This window comes from Tinamus guttatus, unplaced genomic scaffold (assembly GCF_059628265.1).
Source record: "Tinamus guttatus ecotype Peru unplaced genomic scaffold, ASM5962826v1 Tinamus_guttatus_pri_ptg000107l, whole genome shotgun sequence".
Classification (NCBI taxonomy): domain Eukaryota; kingdom Metazoa; phylum Chordata; class Aves; order Tinamiformes; family Tinamidae; genus Tinamus; species Tinamus guttatus.
This window is the reverse complement of record NW_028288641.1, coordinates 450,503-473,459: the sequence shown is the minus strand read 5'-3', so window position 1 is coordinate 473,459 and position 22,957 is coordinate 450,503. Positions and strand designations below refer to the sequence as shown.

Genomic DNA, 22,957 nt, shown 5'->3' with positions numbered 1-22,957 from the left:
ATGTCGCGCGTGAGCGGCGCCGGCGCGGCCGGCAGCGCCAAGGAGAAGCGCTCGCTCGGCAAGCGGCTCTTCCGCGGGCGCGCGCCCGCCGGCGGCTCGGGCTCGGGCTCGGCCGCGGCCCCGGCGCGCTCGCTCGGCGGCTTCATGAGCCGCGTGCTCAAGACGCTGTCCACGCTGTCGCACTACAGCAGCGAGCCCGAGGCCGGCCGCGGCCCGGCCCCGCCGCGCCTGCCGCCGCCGCAGGCCGCGGGCGGGCTGGGCAGCTGCTTCCAGGCGGGCCCGCCGCGCAGCCCCGAGCCCGAGGCGGCGCCGCGCGCGCCGGGCGGCGCCGAGGCCGTGCCCGGCGTGGCGGGGCTGCGCAACCACGGCAACACGTGCTTCATGAACGCCATCCTGCAGTGCCTCAGCAACACCGAGCTCTTCGCCGAGTACCTGGCGCTCGAGCAGTTCCGCGGCGACGCGGGCCCTGCGCCGCCGCCCAGCCCGCCCGCTCCCGCTCCCGGCGCCGCGCCGCCCGCCGAGGTCACGGAGCAGCTGGCGCAGCTCGTGCGCGCGCTCTGGACGCTCGAGTACACCCCGCAGCACAGCCGCGACTTCAAGGTGAGCCCCGAGCGCCGCCCCGGCCCGCGGGGCCGCCGGAGCCTTCGCGGGGTGCGAGCGGGCCCGGCCCGAGGGCTCGTGCTCCGTGCGGCGGCCCCGCTCGTGCTGCTTCGTGTCCCGCTGCAGGAGGAGCCGCCGCCGTCACTGCGCAAAGAGGAGTCCCCCGGCGCGGGGCTGCGTGTCCCCCTGCGTGGGGCCGCGTGTCCCCCCGCATGACCGCAGGCCGCGTGTCCCCCGGTGCAGCGCAGGCAGCGGTTGCTGCGGTGCAGCCATGCCGGGGTTTTGCGCCGTACCCAAGCACACAGGCCTTGGGAGCCGCAGTATCGGCGGCTCTGTGGGCCTGACTTACGGATGAGGTGCAGGTGGCAGCTCTTCTGTGTGAGACGCAGGGTGGTTTCCAGCATGGAAAGCACCTTTCTAGCCCAGTCTGCTGCGCTTACTTCTCCTAAGTGCTCTTCTAGCTTCCCAGGATCCCTTTAAAGAAAAGCCGAAACTCAACCCCGCAGGACGCGTGACCGCTTCAGTGACAGTGTCCGTGCTCAGACTGTCAGTCGAGGTGTTCCCTGCTCCGCTGGACTGTGCCTCGGGCCTGCCCGCGTGCCGGTTCCCCGGGTCCCACTCAATGCTCTAACGACCCTGTTGCTCTTGCCCTGGTGAAGCGTCTGTTTTGCTGTTTCATACCCTCGTCTTGGGGCACTAAGGAAAGGCGACAGGAATTGGTTTTAACTTCCCGGTATTGTGGCTCCGTGTGCATCGGAGGAGGACGGCTGCTGGATCAGAGTGGCGGTTGCGCTCTCAGAGCGTGTCTGAGCTTCGTTTAAGTTCAGCCCGCACCTCCAACAGTTGCAAATAACGTGCAGGAGGGAGAGATCGAAACCTCCTGCTCTGCGCCAGCTCCGCGTTCGCGTGGCCGCGTTCTACGTGCATGAACATCCGTGACACTGTCCTGTTGGGACAGGCTTTTCCTCCCCAGCTCCTTCCACAATGACTGGACAATGCTGTGGCACCGGTCCTTACGCTGGCCCTGGGACTTCCCGGGGGAATCTTATAGTGGAGGCAGGAACTTTGCACCTGTAGTTGTTAAAAATGTGGTAGAATGCTTTTGAAGGCCTGGAGGGTTTTTTTTTTTTTTTAATTGTCCCACCATCCCTGCACTGCTTCTCCAAGGAGCAAGAACACTGTTTTTTTTTATTATTATTATTTTTTAATAATGCAGTTTAACATTCATTCCCTGGCGCATAAGACCATTCACCTTCCTCGTGGAAGGAGCTGAGGAGGGGACGCCCAGGTGGGGCGGTGCTCCTGGCTGTGCTTTCGCTGTGGGTTCTGGGGTTGTTGCTGTGTCCGGTTGCCGGTGTTCCTGGCTGTGCTTTCACTGTGGGTTCTGGGGCTGTTCCCCTCTCTGGTTGCCGGTGTTCCTGGCTGTGCTTTCGCTGTGGGTTCTGGAGCTGTTCCCCTCTCCGGTTGCCGGTGTTCCTGGCTGTGCTTTCGCTGTAGGTTCTGGAGCTGTTCCCCTCTCCGGTCGCATCGCTCCGCGGCGGGGAAGGCCGCAGGCCCCGCGCTGCGCTCCCTGCGGGTGTCTGCGCAGGGGGCCGTCGTGCTGCAATTCCGTCCCGGAGCAGGCGGTGCCACCCCCCGCTGTGCTGCGCCGGGGGGTCCGCGCTCCCTGGAGACCCCTCTGCGGCGCCAGCAGCTCCGGGCACCCTCCGTGCCTGGCTCTCGTCTTCCGTGGTTGTCCCGCTCCTGGGCACGGGCCGGTTCGGGAGCGTGGCGGGTGCTCGGTGCCAGCGACGGCCGCCGCGGGGAGCGGGAGCCGTGTGGCACCGTGCGCGACCGGGCTGCTCCCCTGCCGGTTCCTGCGGGGTGACCCTGGCAGAGGAGTCACCTCTCCTCTCCTCTCCCTGTGCCGGGTGCCCCGCGCAGCGGAGCTGCTCTCCTCTCTGCTCCTCTCCGTGCAGGGGAGCTCCGCTCCTCTCCTCTCCTCTCCCCGGGCCGGGCGCTCCAACGCCTGTTGCACAGCATCCGCACAGGCGCTTCCCCGTGCTGCTTTTGGCCGCTTGATTTTGATAGGTTTCCAAATACAAGTTTTGCTGGTCATTTATGTCCTGAACTTGTAGTAAGTGTTACAATTATAATCGTTTATTGGGGAAAAAAAATAAAAGGTTGAGAGTGGGAGTATCTTCTATTGTTGCAATTGCTAAAAGGAAGGCAGAACCAGCCTAGAAATACTGTTGATGAGGTGGAAGTAGCGGTGCTCAGGTAAGAGCGGCAGCCTCGGGCACACGGGTGTTATATTAGGGCTGTGCTCCAAGCCATTTGAATAGTGGAACTTTCTGTGCTGCTTCTCCAGCCCCGCTGACCCTGAGCGAGGGTTTCCCTGCTCCCTGTTGATGTAGCTGGAGCTCGTCAATCTTCTCCCTTCAAGTCCCTGGAGGTTTTTAGAAAGCATCTTGCTGGGGGGATCCTGTCCAAGTAGGTCCTGTTCATAACTGCCTGGTTTCAGCGGGCCCATATCTCATTCCGAATGACTTTATCATTATGTCAAGCACTTGGCTGTTTGCTTACAAGGGTCAATTACTTTAAATGGCAAATTAGTGCCTTTGAAGGCAGTTAGGTAGCCTGACCCTGCTATTAACCCCACGGTTCTTAATTAAAATCATCTTCACCAGCAGATTTGCACAGTTAACTTAAAGGTATAAGCAGCCAGGTTATATTTGAGGAAGGAGAGGAGTGGTGTTTTCAACCTGGAAACGCCTCGTTCCCCGCAAACAAGAAGCAAGAAAAAACCTTCCCGGCTTCTCGCGGGTGGCCGGGGAACACGCGCTCCTGCTCCTTGCTCTGCTTCAAGTGTACTAAGAGTGAAGAGTGTTTTGAGGAAAGCAGTTTCGTGCTTCCAGCCCAGCTTAGCAGTAATGTTTATTTGATACTCGAAGAGCTTCTTAGCCACCATGCTGAGAAATCCATGGCTTGGTTGGTTTCATTTTTTTGGCGCTAAATATAGTTGGGTAAAGACAGTTCCTGATTCTTCCTTTGAAGGAAGAGGCTTCTGTGCAGGTGCCAGATGTATTTGAAGGTAAAAGATGCCCCCTGTCCCCTTGCTGATCCTGTATCCATAGGCTTCTCTGGGGTAGAGGAAGTCCCTTTGGAAGAGGTGGCCCCTGTGAGTCCCTGTGGACTCGGAGACCTTGGAGTGGGCACGTTCTTAGATGCTCTTTGCCCTTAACTGTTTTGTCTTGGTAGTATTTAGAGCGTTCCTCCTCTTTCAGGCTGGTCTTCAAGGAATCATCCAGCCCACGGTTCCTGAGTCATGTAGCCCTGCTGCTATAAATGAGAACAGCCCAATTAAAGCAAGTGGCTCGTGTGAAACGGTTTGTTGTGCAGTCGGGGGGCCGAGCAGTGGCCTTGCTGAGCTGCCTCGCAGCGGGGAGCCGCGACGTGCTCGTGGCTGCAGGGAGGTTTATGGCCTTGGGTGAGACGTGCCCCAGCGCGAGGGGCTCTGCCCCCTGCAGCCCGTCGGAGCCGAGGGACGCGGCGCTGTCCCCAGTCCGGCTTTTCTGGCCCTGCTCCTTTCCCTGCGGTGGGTGCAGCTGTCCCGGGTGGGCGCAGAGGGCTCCTCGTTGGCAGCAGCCGTCCCCGAGGGGACGCGTCTGCTCTGTGCCCAGGGTCGATCCTTGGCGCGCTCCCTGCATCCCGGGGTCGGAGCCGGGCGCGCTCTGCACATCCTGTCGTTTTATCCCCTTTAACTGAAGCATTTCCCGCACACGTGCGCTCTGCTGCGGGCTGTCCTGGCAATGCAGCAGGAGGAAGGAGCGCGGCGGCCGCGATCGCCGTCTCCGCCAGCACCTGGGAGTTGGGAAGGGGCCAGGGAGGTGGCACCTGCGGGCTGTGTGGTGGGAAGAGGAGGTCGGGGACGAGGAAAGGAGCGGGCTCCGGGCCGGGAGCGCGGGGAGGGCAGCGCAGGGCCCTGGGGCGGCAGGCAGAGGCGGCCCCGCTCTGCCCTGCGGGCTCTACCCTCGCTCTGCCCTCGCCCCGCGCCGCCCCGCGGGCTCTGCTCTCGCTCTGCTCCGGAGGCTCCTCTTGCTTCGCTCACTCCGAGGTTCCTGTTTTCCTGCCCGGGCAGAGCTGCTGCTGTCCCAGCGCGGGCAGTGCTGCAGCTCCGCTTCCTCTCTGCCCCGTGTGACAACAGCACAAACGTCCATTGTACGGCCAGGAGCCGGCCCTGGCGCTTGTTTTTTTCCGGGGAACTGTCCCTCCTTCCCTGCAGAGTTGCTGAGCGTCAGATAACGCAGCGAGGATGTTCTCTGCCATGGGCAATCAGTTTAAGATATTTAAAGCTGCTGAAAGAGTCTTAAGTGAGAGGGATTTTGTTTAAACTGAGTTCAAAAAAATCATTTGTACAGCCTTATCCCAATGCCCTGTCTTTCCCGAAGTTTTGATCCTCTCTGGATGATGAGGCTTCCTTGTTTTTGGAGACTTTCTTTAGCACTCGAGCTAGTTGCATACCCAAGTGTGGTGTTCGTCAGGGCCCTTTACGTGCTAGAACTGCTGCGCTGGTGACGGAGATGAAGGCAGCACCACTGCTGTGAGCTGCAGCGCAGCCAGCAGCGAAATCACGGGGACTTGGTGGATCCCAGCCATGGGAACCAGCTCTGATCGCGGGGTGCAGCCCTGTCAGCGCGGGGGTAACGCTGCTGCTTCTGTTTTTACCGCTTGCTATGAGCAATACTTAATAGCAGTTATGCCTAAAACTGAAGGTTTCAAGGTGTACGTGTTTTGTAAACGCTTCTAGTGTAAATACTGCTGTTGGGGCAAGCAGTTTGCAAGCTGTGGTGGGCACTTCTTTCTGAAATAATAAATAACTTGTGAATTAGAAGTGATTCTGCCGAGTCTGGCCGTGCTCACTGCTTATGCTCCGCTTTATTGCAGGTAAGCGGCAGCCCTGCGCTCAGCCGGGGCCTCGTCCTCGCCAGCGCCGGGCCGGGGCGGCTCCCGCTCCGCAGATGGGCCCGTGCCGGCCGGCTCTCGCCGCGGTGCTCCCCGAGACCCGTCCAGCGGCCGCTCGCTTCCCCCTGTGCGGCGTCGCTGCCGCTTCCTCGGGTATTCCCGCTGCGTCGCTCCCGTGTCCCTGCAGGAGCGCCGGAGCCCAGCGGGGCCGGGAGCCGGCACAGGGCCACCAGCTCAGTTGGATCTGTGGTGCTCTGTGCTCTGCCCCGCAAGTCGGCGCTTAGAAACGGTCGTGCTGGCTCGCAAGGACCCCCCTTGCAGCCTCCACTGGAGCGCCCGGCCCGGCAGAGCCCCGTTTCCGTTAACTCCTCTGCGTGCGGCGGTGTCGGGAACGTGGAGCTGGAGGTGCGGGGCCTGTCCCACAGCGCGCTGGGCAGACAAGGTCTCACTGTGGAGCAAAATTGCGTTTTTAGTGTTGTAGCGATGAACACTTTAATTGGGTGCTGACAGCAGCTGGCAGCCGCTTCCCACTGCCCTCCTGGCAGGCAGGCCGCATTCCTGCGCGGCGTTCCCGCTGGGAAGCGGCACATGCAGCCCCGCTTTGTGTCCCGGGCCCTTTCCCACGCGAGGGGCTCCCGGTGCGCCTGCCGGGTGGCCGTGTTGGCCACGGGACCCGCTGCGTTCGTGCTGCCCTGAGCTCTGCTGCCTTCGGGGCTCGGTGGCTGCTCGCCCTTCGCGCAGGGAGGTGCCTCTGGGTGCGTTGGGGTTGCTATGGGATATATATATATATATTTATATATTTTTAGGATGATTCCTTTGGTAGGGATCTGTGCTTCTGCTTTCATTCAGGGAGAGCTAGGAACTTAGTGGAATAAATTTAGTCCTTGTTTTTTTTTTTTTGAAAAAATCCTCTAGCAATGTTGGCCTGGCAAACCCTCCAGCAGGGTGGCAGGGGTCCCAGGCGGGAGGCTGTCCTGGTCGGTGCTGTCAGTATTCCCATTCCCCGGAGCGGGGCCGCCCGGACTTTGTCGCCAGGTTTGGGAGGATCTGAGCTGCGCCCTTCCCCACGCAGCTCATTCCCAAGGGAGCAGCTCCCCGTCGCGGAGGAGGAGTTCTGTGCTTTCGTGTATGCGTGGAAGGAGTCATTTGGATAAATGCCCTCTGAGAGGTGTCTGCCAAACGCAGATTGTGTGGCATTAAGAAAGCAGCAGCTCTGCCCTCGCGTCGCGGTGCTCCGGGGAAGTTGCCGAGCAGCCGCTCCTTGCTGCCCGTGCGCTGCGTCCGCTCCCGCACAAACCTTCCCGCAGCCGCTTCCTGCCAGGGCCGTGCTGGGAAATCGCAGCTGCCCTTTCCCTGCAGTTGTCCGTGAGCCAGGATATCAGCGACCAAGGAGAGGCCGCGAATCCCTCCTTGTTTGGGTTTATGGCTGGTGTTCAGAGCCGCGGCTGGGTGACGAGTGACCTCCCGGGGGCTGCGGGGTGGCCCCTGCGGGTGAAGGGGCACTCGTTTGTGCAGTGTTTGGGTCAGGGTCTCGGTCTGTGTGTGCCGCGGATGCGGAACGCGGTTTTGCTCTTCCTTGCCGTGCTGCCGCCCGCGCGCGCGGCTGTTGGTGCCGTGTCGGCCTGTCCTCGTCCTCGCGTGCGGCTGTGCGGGCGCGCGGCAGGGCTGGGTGCTTCTCCCTGCCCTCCTGGAGGCCGAGCTGGGGACGGGGCTGGGGACGCCGCTCGGGGCAGCTGTGGGTGCACATCAGGAAGGGTTTTCCGTGGATCTGATGCTCTTCTCTTGGGTTTTGGCCGCCACCATGTGCTGGCCCTTGTGCAGGTGGGGCAGTAAAGCTGTTCTCAGTGGGCCTTGCAGATCCATAGCCAGAGCAGATTCTTTCCGTTTTCCCTCGCTTTGCTGCCCTGCGGCCGGTGGGCGGATTGTGGAGGATGGAGAGCGGGTGTTCGCCAGTCCCTGCCTTCCTCCCCATCGGGTGACCCCCTTCCCTGGAGGGCAGCGGCCTCCCAACTCGTTCCTCAGATCTGCTGTGGATCCCCCAGCTGCAGCTCCTGCCGCGCGCGAGCTTCCACGCGGCGTGTTTGTGTGCAAAGACGGGCGCGAGCGCGGCCCTGCGTGCGCTGGGTGCATCCGAGGCTGCTCTTCTGGGAATTGAGGTGCAAACAGGACGCGTTCCTGGGCTGTGCCGCAGCAGTGCCCGTCGCGTGCGTCGCGCCCGTGACCGCCAGCCCTTGCTGCTCGGTCGGGGTGGCCGCTGTTCCTTGCTGCGCCTGCGCCCTGTCCCTTCCGTCCCCGCTCTCCGGCCTTGCCGGGGCTCCCTGGGAGCGCTCAGAGCGGGCGGCTGCGCCGGGGCCACGGGTCGGCTTGTGCAGGACAGACCAGGGACAAAAGGCAGCGCCGGGAGGGCTGGCGTTGAAGTCAAGCGTGCTGAAACCTGGGCTGCCCTGGGAGCCCGGCCCTGGCGTGAGGCTGGTGAGTCCCTGCAGGGCCGGGCACCCGCGTGGCAGCCGCCTCGCGCAGAGCTTGGCAAACGGGGCCGCTCCGGGGAGCCCTGCTGCCCTCGGGCCCCTCCGTGCCCAGCGGGTCAGCGTGGGGCCCACCCGGCCCTCGTGGGCCTGGATGCCCTTCAGGTGCGCGCGCCTGGCCAAGGGCTTGGGCCAAGCTCGGCTCCTGTGCTCCTGCTGATGCTCTCTGCTGTTTCCATGCAGAATATCGTGTCCAAGAACGCCATGCAGTACCGGGGGAACGCCCAGCACGACGCGCAGGAGTTTCTGCTTTGGCTTTTGGACAGAGTTCACGAGGATCTGAACAACGTAGTGAAACACAGCGGCATGCCTCCTCTGAAGGTACGGCGCTTTGCCCGGCGCCAGCAGGGCACGAGCACTGTTTCTGCAGGCAGTTATTGTTCAAGTTAAATCTCCTAATTGGCTTCTCAGCTGCGGTAATTTGGATGGACCCAGCCCGTGGGCTGGAACACTTTCTAGCCCCGTCAATGTAACTGGTTGTTTCTGTGGCCCTGGCAGGCGCTTCCCGGCACGGCCGCTCGCTCGCGGTCACCCGCAGCGCTGGGAGCCAGGGCAGGGGCTGCCCCGCGTGTCCCCTCCTGTGAGCTGCTTTCCTGGCCTGCCCTGCCCATGTCACATCCCTGCAAAACCACCTAGGAGAGCAGAGGGCACTTGTTGTAGGTCTTTGGGCGTTTTCTGGTGGTTTTGATCAAAGAGGATGCAAGTTTGACTGGCAGCAGTAGAGTAGTCTGCTGTGATGCATCTACAAATTTGGGTGCATCTAAATATTTGGGCTTTGTTAATTTATTTTAGCCACCGCTGGAGGATGATGTGCTGCTTGAGGGACCAGCCTTTCCTATCAGTAGCACCTTCGTGCAGGAGCTCTTCCAAGCCCAGTACAGGTACGTCCTGGCAGCCCCGTGTTGCTCTACCCTGCAGCGGCTGCTCAGTGATACTAGTGCAGCGGCTGCAGCTTCTACTTGCCCAGCAGTTCTCAGTACAGCTGAGGCTGGTGTCGTTGTCTTACAACCTCCTTCTAAATTTCTGCTGAAAGATATCTGGACTAAAACGTTGGGCCAGAAGGGAGCGAGTTTTGCTATTTCAGGTTGGTATATTCAAGAAAAATCTAGAGCGTGTGCCATTTCATCTGCCCTGGCACATCCTGAAGGCTCCTGGGGCAAATCCGTGTTTAATGGAACAAAGATTGAGGACAGCTCCGTGCTCACCGGGCTCTTCGGGGGCAGGACTCCGTCAGCGCTGGTGTTGCAGGATGGCTGTGGGGAGTTGAGAATTGCAAGTTCTTGTTATCCAGTGCAATGAGAACCGAGTTGAATCCTTCACTGCTTCCTGAGAGTTCTTCTGAGTGTATCTATGTGGGAAAGCGAGCTTTCTAATTTCAGAACTAACAGGAGAAAAACACCTAATTTCAGTATTCCTTGATGGTTTGTGTCTGCCCTGCTATAGGAAGTTCAGTTACTAGGCATTCTCCCCAAGGTCTGCCAAGGTTTCCTTTGCCAAAGGAGAAACCTTAAGCCTGGTATAAGAGCAGTGCAGGGCTAACCTGGAGGCAAGTTCTGTGCGTCTCCGTTTTCCTCCGAGGGGAAGGCCGCCTTTCCCATCGCCTCCCCCGCAAGGGAGAGCAGCGCTGCAGCTCTTTCATGTTGGAACTCAGACTGGCAAATTATTAATTTTGCAGGGATTCTTACTGAAAGCCAATGCAGCGTCTGGAGTGCAGCCTTTTCCGGCATGCCCTGTAATGAACCCTGATTACCTGGAAAGGGGTCTAGAAATCAGGAGCCCTTCATGTAGAGCACCTTCTATCTCCGTAGCCTCTGCAGAGCTACTTCATGTAGAGAAGCAAAGGTTGGGAGATTTTGTGGGTTTTGATCACTTATCCATTCCAGCCAAAATGATGGGCGACTTCTGTCCTGTTACCTGTAACAGGTCGTCTCTGACGTGCCCTCATTGCCAGAAGCAGAGCAACACCTTCGACCCTTTCCTCTGCATCTCTCTGCCGATTCCCTTGCCTCACACACGGTACGTAGCTCGGTTGGCTTTTGACAGGTAGCTGTTTGCAATAAAGAAAAAAAACCCTAGAAAGTTCTGTGTAAGAAGTTCAAAACAAATGTAAGGAGATACTTGTTTGTGCAGTGCAGATTTCTACAGCTTGGCCTTGTGTTCTTAAGTGTGCTTGGGTTCATGAAGCCATGGGACAAAACAGTGAAAGAAAATGTTGAATATGAAGATGCCACGTTAGTTTCAGAAGTCCCTGTTCTACCAACACGTGGGGCTGAGGGGATGTGCTGGGAAAAGCTCTCCCAGAGGCCAGCCACCCCATTAGGCTCTTCGGAAGCTCCTGCTTCCAGCTGGTGCTGCAGCCAGAGCTGGGTTTGCAGCCGCAGCCTGGGCTGCCCGCGGCTCCGCGCCGCTTGGGAGCGTCCTGAGCTGCACTGCGAGATCCGTGTTGGGAAATTGATTGCCTTGTAAGGGAGTTTTATTTTTAATCTTAGCGTTTGAGAAGGCTGTCTGCAGGAACAAGGCACAATTCACCAATCCATGCAGGAAGAACAGAGTCTTTCTAAATCAGATGTAGTTGTCCGAGGCTGAAGTAATTCCATGTTTGATTCTGGATTACTCATTAGGGCCTTTAGTCATGAAGCAGGCGGATACAGCCGGGATCTCACTGCTGCGGGAGTTACCGCAGCTTGGGGTGAATTAACAACCTGGCCAGAATAGCTAAGGAGGGGTCACCAAATCGGCAGGGCCTGGTGCGAGGCGCTGTGCCGGGCGCTGCGGGGCTGAGCCGGGCGCCTCGCTGTGCTCTCCGCAGGCCGCTCTTCGTCACCGTGGTCTACCAGGGCAAGTGCTCGCACTGCATGCGCATCGGCGTGGCCGTGCCCGTCGTGGGCACCGTGGACAGGCTGCGGGAGGCCGTCTCTGCCGAGACCAAGATACCCACTGAGCAGGTAAGGGCTCGTCTCGCCCCGAGGGCCCCAGTGTGCAGAAAATGGAAGTGCCGCTCACAGGGGAAAGGAGGAAATGGGCTGGTAGGAATTTGGGCTGGTTTTTCCCCCTTTGCTTTGACTTTTTGAAGCCTGGTGTTGCTAGGATGGCCGCCTGTGGAGCGTATAAACTGTGACAGGCCTGTGATTCCTGTGTGCTGGCACCTGTGGAAAGGCACAGGAATGCCGCTGTGGAAAGACTTAAACTATAGGATCCCACCAAGGCTTCTCCGCATACAGCCTTGCTGCTTTTCCTTTATGGTAGTCCTTTCCTTTCCCTCACTGCTGCCTGGTACTGGACGTTTTGAGGAATGCCGTCCTTTAGCAGGAAAACTTCTGTGAGGAAGTGCTGGTGCCGTAACGGGTTCTTGTTTGTTTGTGCCCGCTCCAGATTGTGCTGACGGAGATGTACTACGACGGCTTCCATCGTTCCTTCTGTGATACTGATGACCTGGACACCATCCACGAAAGCGACTGCATCTTTGCCTTTGAGACCCCAGAGATATTTAGGCCTGAAGGGATCCTTAGCCAGAGAGGCAAGTAGATAATTCTGCTTAGTGCCCACGTCAGGTGTCTGCCTGAGGGGGTCACCTTTTGGGAGAGGAGGCTTGAAAAGGAAGTCCCACGAGTGGATGGTGTCCAGATAGATGGACTTGTGCTCTGACCTGGTCTGGACCTGTTCCAGCAGCCTTAACGGTGGCATTTGCTGGGAAGTAACGTCCACTGCCTCCTTCCTGGCCCCGTTGTCAGGGCAGGCTGGCTTATCTTGAAAACTCTTCTCAGGCTTCATTCCAAGGTCTGCTGGGGTCTACATCAAGCCACTGATGTTACTTAAAAGCAGGTTGCCAGTGCTGAACAATGAGTTTCAGGACTGAGCAAACACTTTTCCTTTAAAGCTCAAAGCTCTGCTTCTCTCCTGGCGTTCTCGGGCTGGGAGCACAGTGTGCAGGGTGGAGGCCGGGGAGCCTGGAGCTCCTCTTGGCCGCTCCGCAGCGGCGGGCGCTGCTGCCGCGCTGAGCCCCGCGCCGGCGGGACGGGCTGCTGGGCTCGCGGGCCCTGGCAGCAGCTCCTGGGGACCGGAGGGAGCCGTGTTCGGAGCTGGCTAGAGGGAAGATAATCCGAGACTAATTTCATTACAAAAAGTGAAACAAGCTTCTGCCAGTAGCTTTTCTTGCATCCAGACAAGCCGTGAGTACCTCTACAAACTGCTGTGAAATATGGGATGAGCATTTTTTGAATAATTTTGTTCTATACAAAAAAAGTCACTGTGAGAAGCAACTGCGTTTTGAAGTCTTTGAGTCTTTAAAAAGATATCTATTGTTCAGTCAGCCTTGATTTGATGCTAACCTGCTCCGAGGTTAAAGGAATGTGTCTTGGGGTAGTGGGAGGAGAGGCTCTGTTCATGGAAGCATCAGGGCACTAGTGGCAAATGATAAAGCATAACGTATTTCCTTTCTCCTTATTTTTCAGGAATACATTTAAACAATAACCTGAATAACTTGAAATATGGCACTGAGCAATCTCGAACAATATCTTACTCGCAAGGAACAGCAAAGTCTGGAAAACTGGAACAGTCCCCTGCTAGACAAGCAGCAAATGATAAGATTGTGTTGCTTGTGTGTAACAGAGCATGCACTGGACAACAGAGCAGAAGGTGACTGGCAGCTTCACGGTTACATTTGTTGTTCTGGCTGCTTCATTAATTGACCTGGGATTTATTGATCGCTTAGTGAAAAGACAATACCAAGAGACCACAGAATCCATTCCTAGCTTGCATACTCTCATTGTATTTTGAAGGTCTGATTACTGAAGCAAATAACTTTTATATTCCTTCCTCAAATACCACTTCTTTTTGTAGGTTTGGTTTGCCCTTTGTACTGCATTTGGAAAAAACAATTGCTTGGGATATTCTGCAGAAGGAAATTTTGGAGAAGATGCAGTATTTCCTGCGGCCTACAGCCTGTATGCAGGTGAGGCAAATGATTTGTCTGCTTTGAGGCTTCAGATGATGCAGTTCAGGAGTTACTGGGATTGGTAAACATGTTGCACATACTGAACTGCTTTCTTCCCAGTATTTCTTTGAGCAATAATGCCCAAATCAGCCTCTTTGATGCTTTTGCTTGCTCTTTGAAGAATGGTGCAGGTAAGATCAGGCTGATTGGGTGAAGAACTACAGGCTGCTTTTCCTTTCTACCCCCAAGGAAGTATTTGAGAAATCAGCGGTCTTCTCTGAGCCTGAAATCATCCAGTAAGTGCTGCTTGCCCCAGTAAAAGCTGAAATGTTTGGTCAGTGGTGAGCTCATGCTTCTGATGAGATCCCCAGCCAGGGGATGAAGGAATGAGGGTGGGAGTGTCCTTTCTAGTCACTGTAGAGGAGTCTGGGGACACAGAACCTCAGGGCCGTCTACGTCTGTCTGAGCTGCTTGGTTTATGTATGTTGTTCCCAAGCATAGTGATAACTTTTTGCATTATTTTGCCAAACACAAATTCCTGGGTAATCTCCTTACTAGCCTCTGCAGAGACCAAATTTACACATATATGTGAGCTGGGTTTGAGTTACTCATGTGACTTGTACTGTCTTTGTCGCAGGTTTGCCCGTTCAGCTTGCGAGTGGTCAGTGTTGTGGGCATAACCTACTTGCTACCTCAGGAGGAGCGACCCCTCTGCCACCCCACCGTGGAAAGGTAGGCCTGGCCTTCATTCCCGGGGCAGAGATCAGCAAATGTGCTTTGCTCTGGCTCTGCCACGTTTTTGGCTCTATGAGCTCCTTTACACCACAGCGAATTGGATCTGGGTGGCAGTGGAGGAGCAGTGCTAAAAGGCTAAAGAGTTTTACGTGCGTGTAAAAGGTAACAAAAGCTTCAAATTCAAAGATGTTCAAGCTTCCTATCTGCTCCTCTCTCCAGGGCATTGAAGTCATGTGGACAGGGGGGAACTGCTCATGTGAAGTTGGTGGTGGAATGGGACAAAGAAACTAAAGATTAGTAAGTACGGAGCAGCAGGAAGCCCTATCCTGTATCCACTGCAAGGGAGCAGTGCTTGGGAATAGCTTGGCACAATGTGTCTTGTTGGCCTGGGCAGCAAACGAAAGACCCTTCAAGATGTCCAGCCCTGGCCACTGTCTCTAAAGACAGACTGGGCTTGTGTGAGCTAAGTGTTTCTGAATGGGACTCCCCCTGTTTTGGGTGTTGTGTTACGGAGCAGGAGCTTCAGCTGTGGTTTCCCACCTTCCCCTTGTGTCTCTTGCTGTGCGAGTCATTCCCGTGAGGTGGTGAGGAGGCAGTGCCTGGTCCCCATGGACAGTTTCAGTGGCATTCACTCCAAGTCTGTCCGCTCGTGTTTAGTTATTCTGCTCAAGTGCAATCTCTTGCCATCCAGCTTAATTTGTCCCACCTGATGGGACGAATGGAGGAGTTAACTGCTGATACTGTTTTTTTTTTTTTTTTTATAACCTTTAATGTTATTTTTACTGTGCTGCTCACCCGCAGCACGCGGAGCGGGTGGCTGTGCTGGTAAACGTGTTGTCTCTCTACAGTTTGTTTGTGAATACAGAGGATGAGTATATTCCAGACTCTGAAAGCGTCCGCCAGCAGAGAGAGCTTCATCATCAACCTCAGACCTGCACTTTATCTCAGTGTTTCCAACTTTACACCAAAGAGGAACAGGTAGGAAGAACGTAGAGCAGCCAAGAGGCTGAAGGCTCAGTTAGTCCGTGCGCTGCCTGAATTCCTGTCCTCAGCAGAGTAGCTCTCTGTTCTGCAAGCACCAGTTCGCTGGCGCGAGGGACTGAAGGTGTAACATGAGTTAGCAGCTGCAGTTAGCATACATGCATGTATGTACGCATGTATATGCATGCACACAAAATAAAAACAAAATATATAATGTATATATAGTGTACAGATGTATATATGCTGTATATACATAGAAAAATAAATGTAAGTACACTTCTGTTTCAGCTTCCTCTGTGAAGCAGCAGTGTCTCTCTTCAGACATACTCTCTGGGACAGAGGAGTATAGGGAGAAAAAAAGAAACAGTTCAGAGTAGCAAGGTGTCTAACATGAAATGCCAAGTCGACCTATGTGTTTTTCCTTTTTTCCTGCTGGGAGTTTTCTTGTGAGTATGCTTCTTGGGCTGACAAGACTGTCTGCTTATTGCCTTTGGTTTTCTTTCTCCCCTTTTTCTAAGGAATTGAAGTTTTTTAGGGTGGAAATAGCTTCTCTCTACAGCAGCACTGACTGTGTTCTGTTATGCAGTGGCAAGTACTCCTGCGTGAGGCAGATGTCTTCTTGCTTAGAGCTGTTTGAGAAGTGTCACTGGTAACCCAGGTTCTAGTGAGCTTACTGAGTGCTGGAGGTGGATGGAGCTTGGGAGTCTGCGGTGTCTGCACAGAGCCGGGGCAGCAGAGCAGCCCCCAGGAATCCATGGTGTTGCCCTCTGGAAACTAACGTCCCTGACGCTGCTTCCTTGCAGCTTGCCCCAGATGATGCATGGCGCTGCCCGCACTGCAAGCAGCTGCAGCAGGGTAGCATCACACTGAGCCTCTGGACCTTACCTGATGTTCTCATCATACATCTCAAAAGGTTTAGGCAGGTAAGAGAAAAAGGTGAACAGTGGGAGAGGTTAAAGAACACTGAAAATTGCTCTTCAAACAAGCCTTTTGAATAGGCAGTTACAGTTACTTTAATTCCAAGTGTGTGGCACTGGAAGGGTGCCTGGAGGGGCAGTCATGTTCAGCAGGTCTTAATGACTGCTTTGGGTCAGGTAGATGTCCTGTGCTGCGTGCCCAGCTCAAAACCACGTGCCTAGGGAGGAATGTGACAGCAGGACAAGCAGGTGTGACAGTTCTCCCAAATACGGTTCCAGCTCTCACTTGTCTGTGGCTCATAACCAGATATTCCTGGTGAGTTTGCCACAGACCCAAGCTGCACAATTCAAGTGCTTTAAGTGCAGCCCTTGTGCTGTGTGCTTATTTGCCTCCCTCTCCATCCCTGGAGACACGGGCAGCTCTGGAAGCCGGTGCCTGTTCTTTAAACCTGGAGCTGGACCCTCAGTGGCTCTGTCACACATAGGTGGGAAGCCTTGTGCTGCTCCCAACCCATATGCTGCCTTCTGGGGTTGGTTTAGATAGCTGCTCTTGTATGTTCTGTAGGTGGCTGTTGTAAGAGCTTTTTTGCCTAAGAATGTTGCCCTTTTTTCTATGTGTGGGGATGGCGAACTGCCTGTCAGTGACCTGTCTGTAGCATTCCTTCAGAAGCAGCTTCTCGTCCCTGTGCTTTTCTGCTTTTCAGCCGTGGTGCCCTGTCTGCCATAGCTGCTCATGCTGTTCTGTTTGTACAGGAAGGAGACCGAAGGATGAAACTTCAAAACATGGTTAAATTCCCGCTGAGTGGCCTGGACATGACTCCTCACGTCGTTAAACGCAGCCAGAGCAGCTGGAGTTTGCCCTCGCACTGGTCCCCGTGGAGGCGACCCTATGGTCTTGGAAGGGATCCTGAGGACTATATTTACGATCTGTACGCTGTTTGCAATCACCACGGCACCATGCAAGGGGGGCACTACACAGGCAAGTATCCTGCAGGTTTGTGCATGGTAGCTCTTTTCAGACAGAATGCAGGGCTATTTGCTGCTGAGTGTTTATAGTTTCTGCCCTTTGACGAAAGGACCCAATGTGACTAACGAGCTGGCTCGTGTAATTTGATTTTTATGACTCTGACTCTGCTCACTGAGAAATGCAACAAGGATTGGTCACCCCAAATGTGTTACCAGACACTTTTCACCACTAGAAAATGTGAATTCCAGGGATGTTGATATGACCTGTTTCTCACCGTGCACAAGTACTGCGGTGACAGCCTTGTGTGACTGCGTGGAGAACCTACTGAGTGGCCACTCAAACCAGTGATCTTGAGCATCTTCTAAGCAAAGTTGCTCAACTAGATCTTCTAAATGAGTTCTACCTTAAATTAAAATGTGCAGGGGGGATCACAGGTATGTCTTACAGGCAATGGAGGCAGCCTGCAGCAAGTTATAAAACGAAGTGAATGGAGCTGTCCCAAATGGTGTTCTGTTCTGAGCAGTAACACTGGGCAGAGCAAATCCTGAAGTGGGAGCTCTGTATAGTAGTCTAGCAGTCTCGGCCTTCCTTCCTGCTGGTCAGGGTAGAGAAGGATATGTGCCAAATTAAATCTGTTCCTTTCCCCCCCACTTTCAGTCCATCACAGCAGGTAAGGTCATGTTTAAGTTAACAACACAACAGAAATAGAGGTAATCAGGAATGAAGGAAAGTCTAATAGTAATGTGTTTTCTCTCAGCATATTGCAAAAACTCAGTTGATGGCCAGTGGTACTGCTTTGATGACAGTGATGTTCAGCAGCTTTCTGAAAATGAAGTCTGCAAGCAGACAGCGTATATTCTTTTCTACCAGAGACGCACAGCAATCCCGTCGTGGTCTGCTAACAGCTCTGTGGCAGGTAAAGGCCAGTTGGCTTCATCCCAGAGTGTGTTCCAGTCTCTCCTTTATAGATCTGCAGAGTTTCTGCCCAGCTCTGCCTAGACCCCTGCTCTCGCAGTCCCAGAGATCAGTGAAGCTTGTCCTGTGCACCCTGCAGCCCTTGTCCATGCTTTGCTGCTCAGGGCTGCTTGTGGCAAAGAGGCTGTGGAGAGGTGAGAAGCCCCCATGGGTAATTCTGCTCAGAGCTGCCCCCGTCAATCCACTGACATACAGATGTGACTAGTCTGTTCCCCCTAGCGTTGCCATTGGTCTCAGGTGAGTGACCAGCAGCTGGATGTTGGTTGTGGAAATGGGATAACGTGGGAGGCAGATTCAGCCTGGTGGTTGCCTTTGGAAAGTGCAAACACTGTGTTCTGTGGCAGTTCAGACACCATCCTCTGCCTGTGCTGTCGCGCTGATCCTTTGGGTGCAGAGCACTTCGGCGTGAGTGCTGTCTGCCGTGGGCCTGATCGTTGCTATCACAGGAGCAAAGATCTGCTCTGGGTGGCGGCCGGGCACCGCGGCTGAGCCAAGGTGTCCAACCCCTGCGCGCGGCGACACGCGCTCGTCCCTCGCGTCCCCCGGTGCCGGCCTGAGCCCTGTGCCTGCCTCCCTGCAGGCTCCACCAGCTCGTCGCTGTGCGAGCACTGGGTGAGCCGCCTGCCCGGCAGCAAGCAGCCCAGCGTGGCGTCCGCCGCCTCCTCGCGCCGCACGTCGCTGGCCTCGCTCTCGGAGTCCGTGGAGCTGACCGGAGAGAGGAGCGAAGACGACGGTGGGTGTTCACCGCGGCCCAGGGGGACGCTGGGGCAAAACTGATTTCTCAAGCCACTAATCTCTTCCATTTACAAGATAAAAGGATAGCTAGGATAGCTGCATAATACGTAGAGGGGACAGTTGTAGCAAATGGGGCCAGCAGGCGCTGTCGGTAGGAACAGATGGGTTATGGCAGCGGTGATCTCTTTTTCTGTTTTGAAAGAGTGAGGAAAAGCAGGACAGAAATGTTAAGGAGCTTTGCAGAAGAAGAAAATACCATCAGCTAAACCTGTCACCAAGAGCTTGTTTTCTTAGTGTGGTGCATTTTTGACTTCCCTGCAGCTCCTTTGCGGGAGGGCTGACACATTGCTGCTGTCTGGTGCAGAGTTGTTGTGCTGTAGACAGTTGCTCTCAGGAAGAGAGCAGTAGAGAGCGCATGCTGATACACTCATATGTGAAAATAACTACTTGCTTTCTGGTTTTAATATAGTGCTTTAATTCTTGAAAATGATGAGCTTCAAGGGGGCTCTCTGGGTTTCTTGAATTGGATGTGGAGTTGGCCCTGCAGTGATGCTTGCAATTAAGTCAAATCCAACCATTGTAGTCAGCTTTATAAAATACTTGCAGTTGTGCTTTCTTTAAATATAAATATATTGCTTTATTTCAGGAAGCAAAAGCCCTAGTTTGCCTTTAACACACAGGTAAATACTCTTACATGTAATGAATATGATCATATTTCTGGGAAGGAATTTGATAAACTTGCTGCTACTTTTAAGGATATGTGCAGTGCAAAAGCATGTTTGGTGTCCTGCTCCTCAGGGATGAGAGGATAAGCTGGATTTGTAGTTACAACCTTCAGACAATTATGTTTGGGTGACCACAGTGCAAGGACCAATTTGTTGGAACTCCTTATGCAACCCTTATGTAAGAAATGTGCAGCAGGCACGAAGAAATCAGGCCTACAGCATGAGTAGGTGAACTGTCCTTTTCAGGGAAGCGGGTTTGGGGGATGGATGGGCCGAACAGACTGCAGGCTCGTGTCTGATACTGAGAATGCCGCCTCCTTTCCCTGCAGGTGGATTTTCCACTCGACCGTTTGTAAGAAGCGTCCAGCGTCAGAGCCTGTCGTCCAGGTCGTCCGTCACCAGCCCCCTGGCAGCGAGCGAGAACGGCGCCCGGCCCTCGTGGTCGCTGTCGGCCAAGCTGCAGCTGCGCTCCGGCTCTCCGTCGCGCTTCTCCGGGGACTCCCCTGTGCACACCTCCGCCTCCACCCTGGAGAAGATCGGAGAGGCTGCTGATGATAAGGTCTCCACCTCTTGCTTTGGCAGCTTGAGGAATCTGTCCAGCAGCTACTTGGAACCCTGTGATGGCAGTCGGCGAGAGCACAGGGCGGCTCGCAGAGCTCCCTTGGCTGTCATGGAAGGGGCCTTCAGGGAAGAGCCTGTAGCAAGGACATCCAGCTCGGATCTTTTAGACAGGTTTGGTAAAAGCTCTGTGCAAGGAGACAGGAATTACCCTGCTTTGGACCCCTTTGATAATAACAATCAAATTGCCTTTGTTGATCAGAGCGATTCTGTGGACAGCTCTCCAGTCAAAGAGGTGAAAGGCCCCAGTGGCACCGGGCTAGCTGTGGAAAAGGCAGATGGCACCTCCAAGAAGGCTCACAGCTCCAAGGGAGCTTCGGAGCCGGACAGGAGCCTGAGGAAGGGAAGGACGATCTTATCCACCCAAGAGCCCAAAGGCTCTCACCCCTCTCCTCCGCTAAAGAGTTCTCAGAAGGCTTCCCGTTCCAGAAGCAAGACGGACTCTTCTAGGGCCACGGGGCGACATGGATCTCCTGCTCCAGGTCAGGCTAGGAAGGAGCAGAGCACCAAGGCCCAGGAGGTGGCTGTCCCGTCTGCTCAACAAAAACAAAAGTCAGGTTCTTCTCCATCCTCTGCAGCTGCCAAGAAAGCCCCGTCAGTGACTAAGGGCCCTTCTGCTGCAAAGAGCCGGACTTCAGAGCGAAGCCTCAGCAGGGAGGGCTCCAAGATAAGTCTGGGGTCAGATAAAACGAGCGTTACCAGCAGTTCAAGAACGAGCTCCCCCCGAATAAGCCACTCGAGGAGTGACAGCAGGACAGTGGAGAGCAAGCACGTGCGGAGTTCCTCCATGGCCAACCTGCGGTCTCCAAACGTTGGCATGCGTTCTGCCTTGAAGAGGGACAGCAAGTCGGAAGAGAAAGGACTGTCTTTCTTTAAATCTGCCTTGAGGCAGAAGGAGACCCGGAGGTCAGCAGACCTGGGGAAGACCACAATGCTCTCAAAAAAGGCAGCAGGCAGCTCTTCCAAGTCAGCCAGTAAAAATGTACTGGAGGACAAATCGGAGAAGGGTGTCATCCCACCAGCCTCTCAAACCAATGCCAATGTTACTGCGAAAGAAAAGCTTGCCTCAAAAGATGCCACATCCACTAAACATTCTCTGCTATCTAGTCGCAAGTCCAAGTCTTCCCAGCTAGATCCTGCAGTCCAGTCTCCTTCCAGTGGCAAGCAGTCTGAGAAGTCGCTGAAAAAACTACCTTCCAGCATGCAGGTGTCTGTACGGTCTTCTCTGGAACCTCAGTGAGATGCTGCAATCCAGGTGTCTTTTCTTCTGCAGAGAAGCTAATTTATTCTGAGCTCTTGTTTTTTTGTTCATGTGCCTAATGTATGTTTTGAGGAGAAGTTAACTGCAAGTTGTTAAAGCGCCTTTTGATTCTGCCATCAAACCAAATAGCCACAGGCAGCCAGCACTGATGCAAGTAGTCTAGCTGAAGTCGTTGTTGAACGTGAATGCAGCTGTCCCATAGCACTTGTACAGAAGTCTCTTTATAGAAAATGCAACAACTTTCTTCAGATTCAGGGTTGGAAATCCTGAAACGCAGTTACGCTGGCACTAGTGTGCTTTGTAGAGCTGTGAACTGATATTCCTTTGGTCTTGTTCTGAGCAGGCTGTGTCCACACTCATGTCTGGCCTCGTCTGAGCTGTGAAGGATGCTAAGGAAACTGAAAAGGAGAGACTGCTGCTTCTTCATGCTCTCTCTCAACCCTCTTTCCCTGCTCCCCTCCATTTTTTTCAAGCTTTTTAAAGGGCAATATCTCAACACTAATGTTGTTTCTCAGGTATATACTCAGCCGGTATAGGAGGGACTAGCATTAGTGGATGGACAGATCCAGAAAGGTACCTGTGTGTCCATGCACGTATGTGTTTGTAAGTTTGTTTCGTGTGTTTCTTTTTATTCCAGGAGAGAAAAGTGTGTTTATAAAGTGAGTAGCATTTTTGTTGTTGTATCTATGAAGAGTTTTCTCTATCCATACCTAAGATGACCTCTGCCTGTCGCTCTCTAGTTGCTTTCTCCCGTTTTGGAGTATTACACTAAGCAACAGCTGGTTGTCTGTGAAAGTGCAAGGTGGAAGATTGTTACAGTACCATAGGAGACAGCTATCTTCATGCACCAGAAAGGTGGTGATAGGACCTCTGTCATTAAACTCCTGAGAAGAAGCATTTTCTAAGTGCTCAGACTTGTAGTGCTGTGAATATAGCATCTATTATCTATAGGAGTAATGCTTAGATAAGTCAAGTGTTGTCTTGTCTTCTCTGCCTTCTCTGAGCATGCTGTGAACAAGCCTCTTCGTGCAGGTTGGAGAGGCTCTGCCGGATGCTGTGGAGCAGTTTTTCCCATTTCCCAGTGCAGTGCTGCAGTCCCCTCCTTGGTGTGTGTCTCATGTTCTGGGAGGTCTAGCTGCCACAGTGCTTCACCAAAACCGCTCTCGGTTGCTGTTTGGATGACGGTCTCTATCAGGGTTCAAACACTACATCTGGTTCCATCTGTGTTTACATAGTCCTTTTAAAAGGTAGATTAAAAGGTGTAATCTTTTCTGATTTATTACTGCACTACATTATTAATAACCATGTCTGTTACGAATAGCACCAACCTGTGTTGTAGCTTCCAACATAGAGCAGCTGGGCAGCGCTCTGCGCACTTGTCTCCTGAGTGAGATCCTGGCCTGTCCTACAGCCTCACTTGGCTAAGCTGCTTAAGGCCCAGCCTGTGGACAGCCTTATTTCTTAATCCTTTCTGTCGCTGTCACCAATGGCTCTCAAACAAGCGGTTGTCAGCTAGTCTGCTCCCTGTCCTCGAGCTGCCGCGTCGCGGGCCCTGCAGGACCCCGCTCAGTTTTGGGGTGCGCTGCTGCTCCCTCATCACGTCATCCCCAGCTCACCTCACCCCTGCAGCAGGGTTTCGAGAGGGGGGTTTTGGCTCTAGCTGTCCCCTTGGAGGAAGGACACATGGCCATGGCTGTGCTGAGGTGACCTGGGGTGCCACAGAGCCCTCGTTCCTGTGTGGCCACGTGCCCGTGTAGAACCCCACTGTCCTGGCCCGGGTTCTGCAGCACCCTCATGCAACCCAGGAGCAATGCCAGTAGCTTGCATCTTGTTACGATATGTGGGGCCATGCGTCCTGGGCTGTGTTTTAAAACCTGAATGTGACCATCTCCTCAGTGTATTTCTTCTCCCGTGTATTGTTTCCTTCTCATCTAATGCAGCAACAAGAAGCAAAGGTTATGTAACTAGCTTCTTAAATGTATAACTTGGATATTCTTGGATTATTTTTTGTTATATTGAGCAGAGCAGATAGAATTTACTT

General features: G+C 54.5%; 1 protein-coding gene across 1 annotated transcript; it reads left to right on the top strand.

Moving 5' to 3' along the window:
• Positions 1-21,367, top strand: USP31 (ubiquitin specific peptidase 31). The gene is made up of 16 exons (XM_088520980.1): positions 1-600; positions 8,253-8,390; positions 8,862-8,950; positions 9,993-10,085; positions 10,879-11,014; positions 11,442-11,586; positions 12,521-12,704; positions 12,909-13,020; positions 13,640-13,734; positions 13,957-14,034; positions 14,586-14,715; positions 15,522-15,641; positions 16,389-16,614; positions 17,360-17,518; positions 18,158-18,310; positions 19,367-21,367. Exons 1-16 carry the CDS (start codon positions 1-3, stop codon positions 20,893-20,895), a joined length of 3,987 nt encoding a protein of 1,328 aa, XP_088377106.1. The 3' UTR covers positions 20,896-21,367.
• Positions 21,368-22,957: the final 1,590 nt, after the last annotated feature.

Coding starts and splice junctions, on each gene's coding strand:
- USP31 (XM_088520980.1), top strand. CDS start 1: ATGTCGCGCGTGAGCGGCGCCGGCGCGGCCGGCAGCGCCAAGGAGAAG. Junction 601..8,252: donor AGCACAGCCGCGACTTCAAG/GTGAGCCCCGAG, acceptor GTTTCCATGCAG/AATATCGTGTCCAAGAACGC. Junction 14,716..15,521: donor TTTACACCAAAGAGGAACAG/GTAGGAAGAACG, acceptor GCTTCCTTGCAG/CTTGCCCCAGATGATGCATG.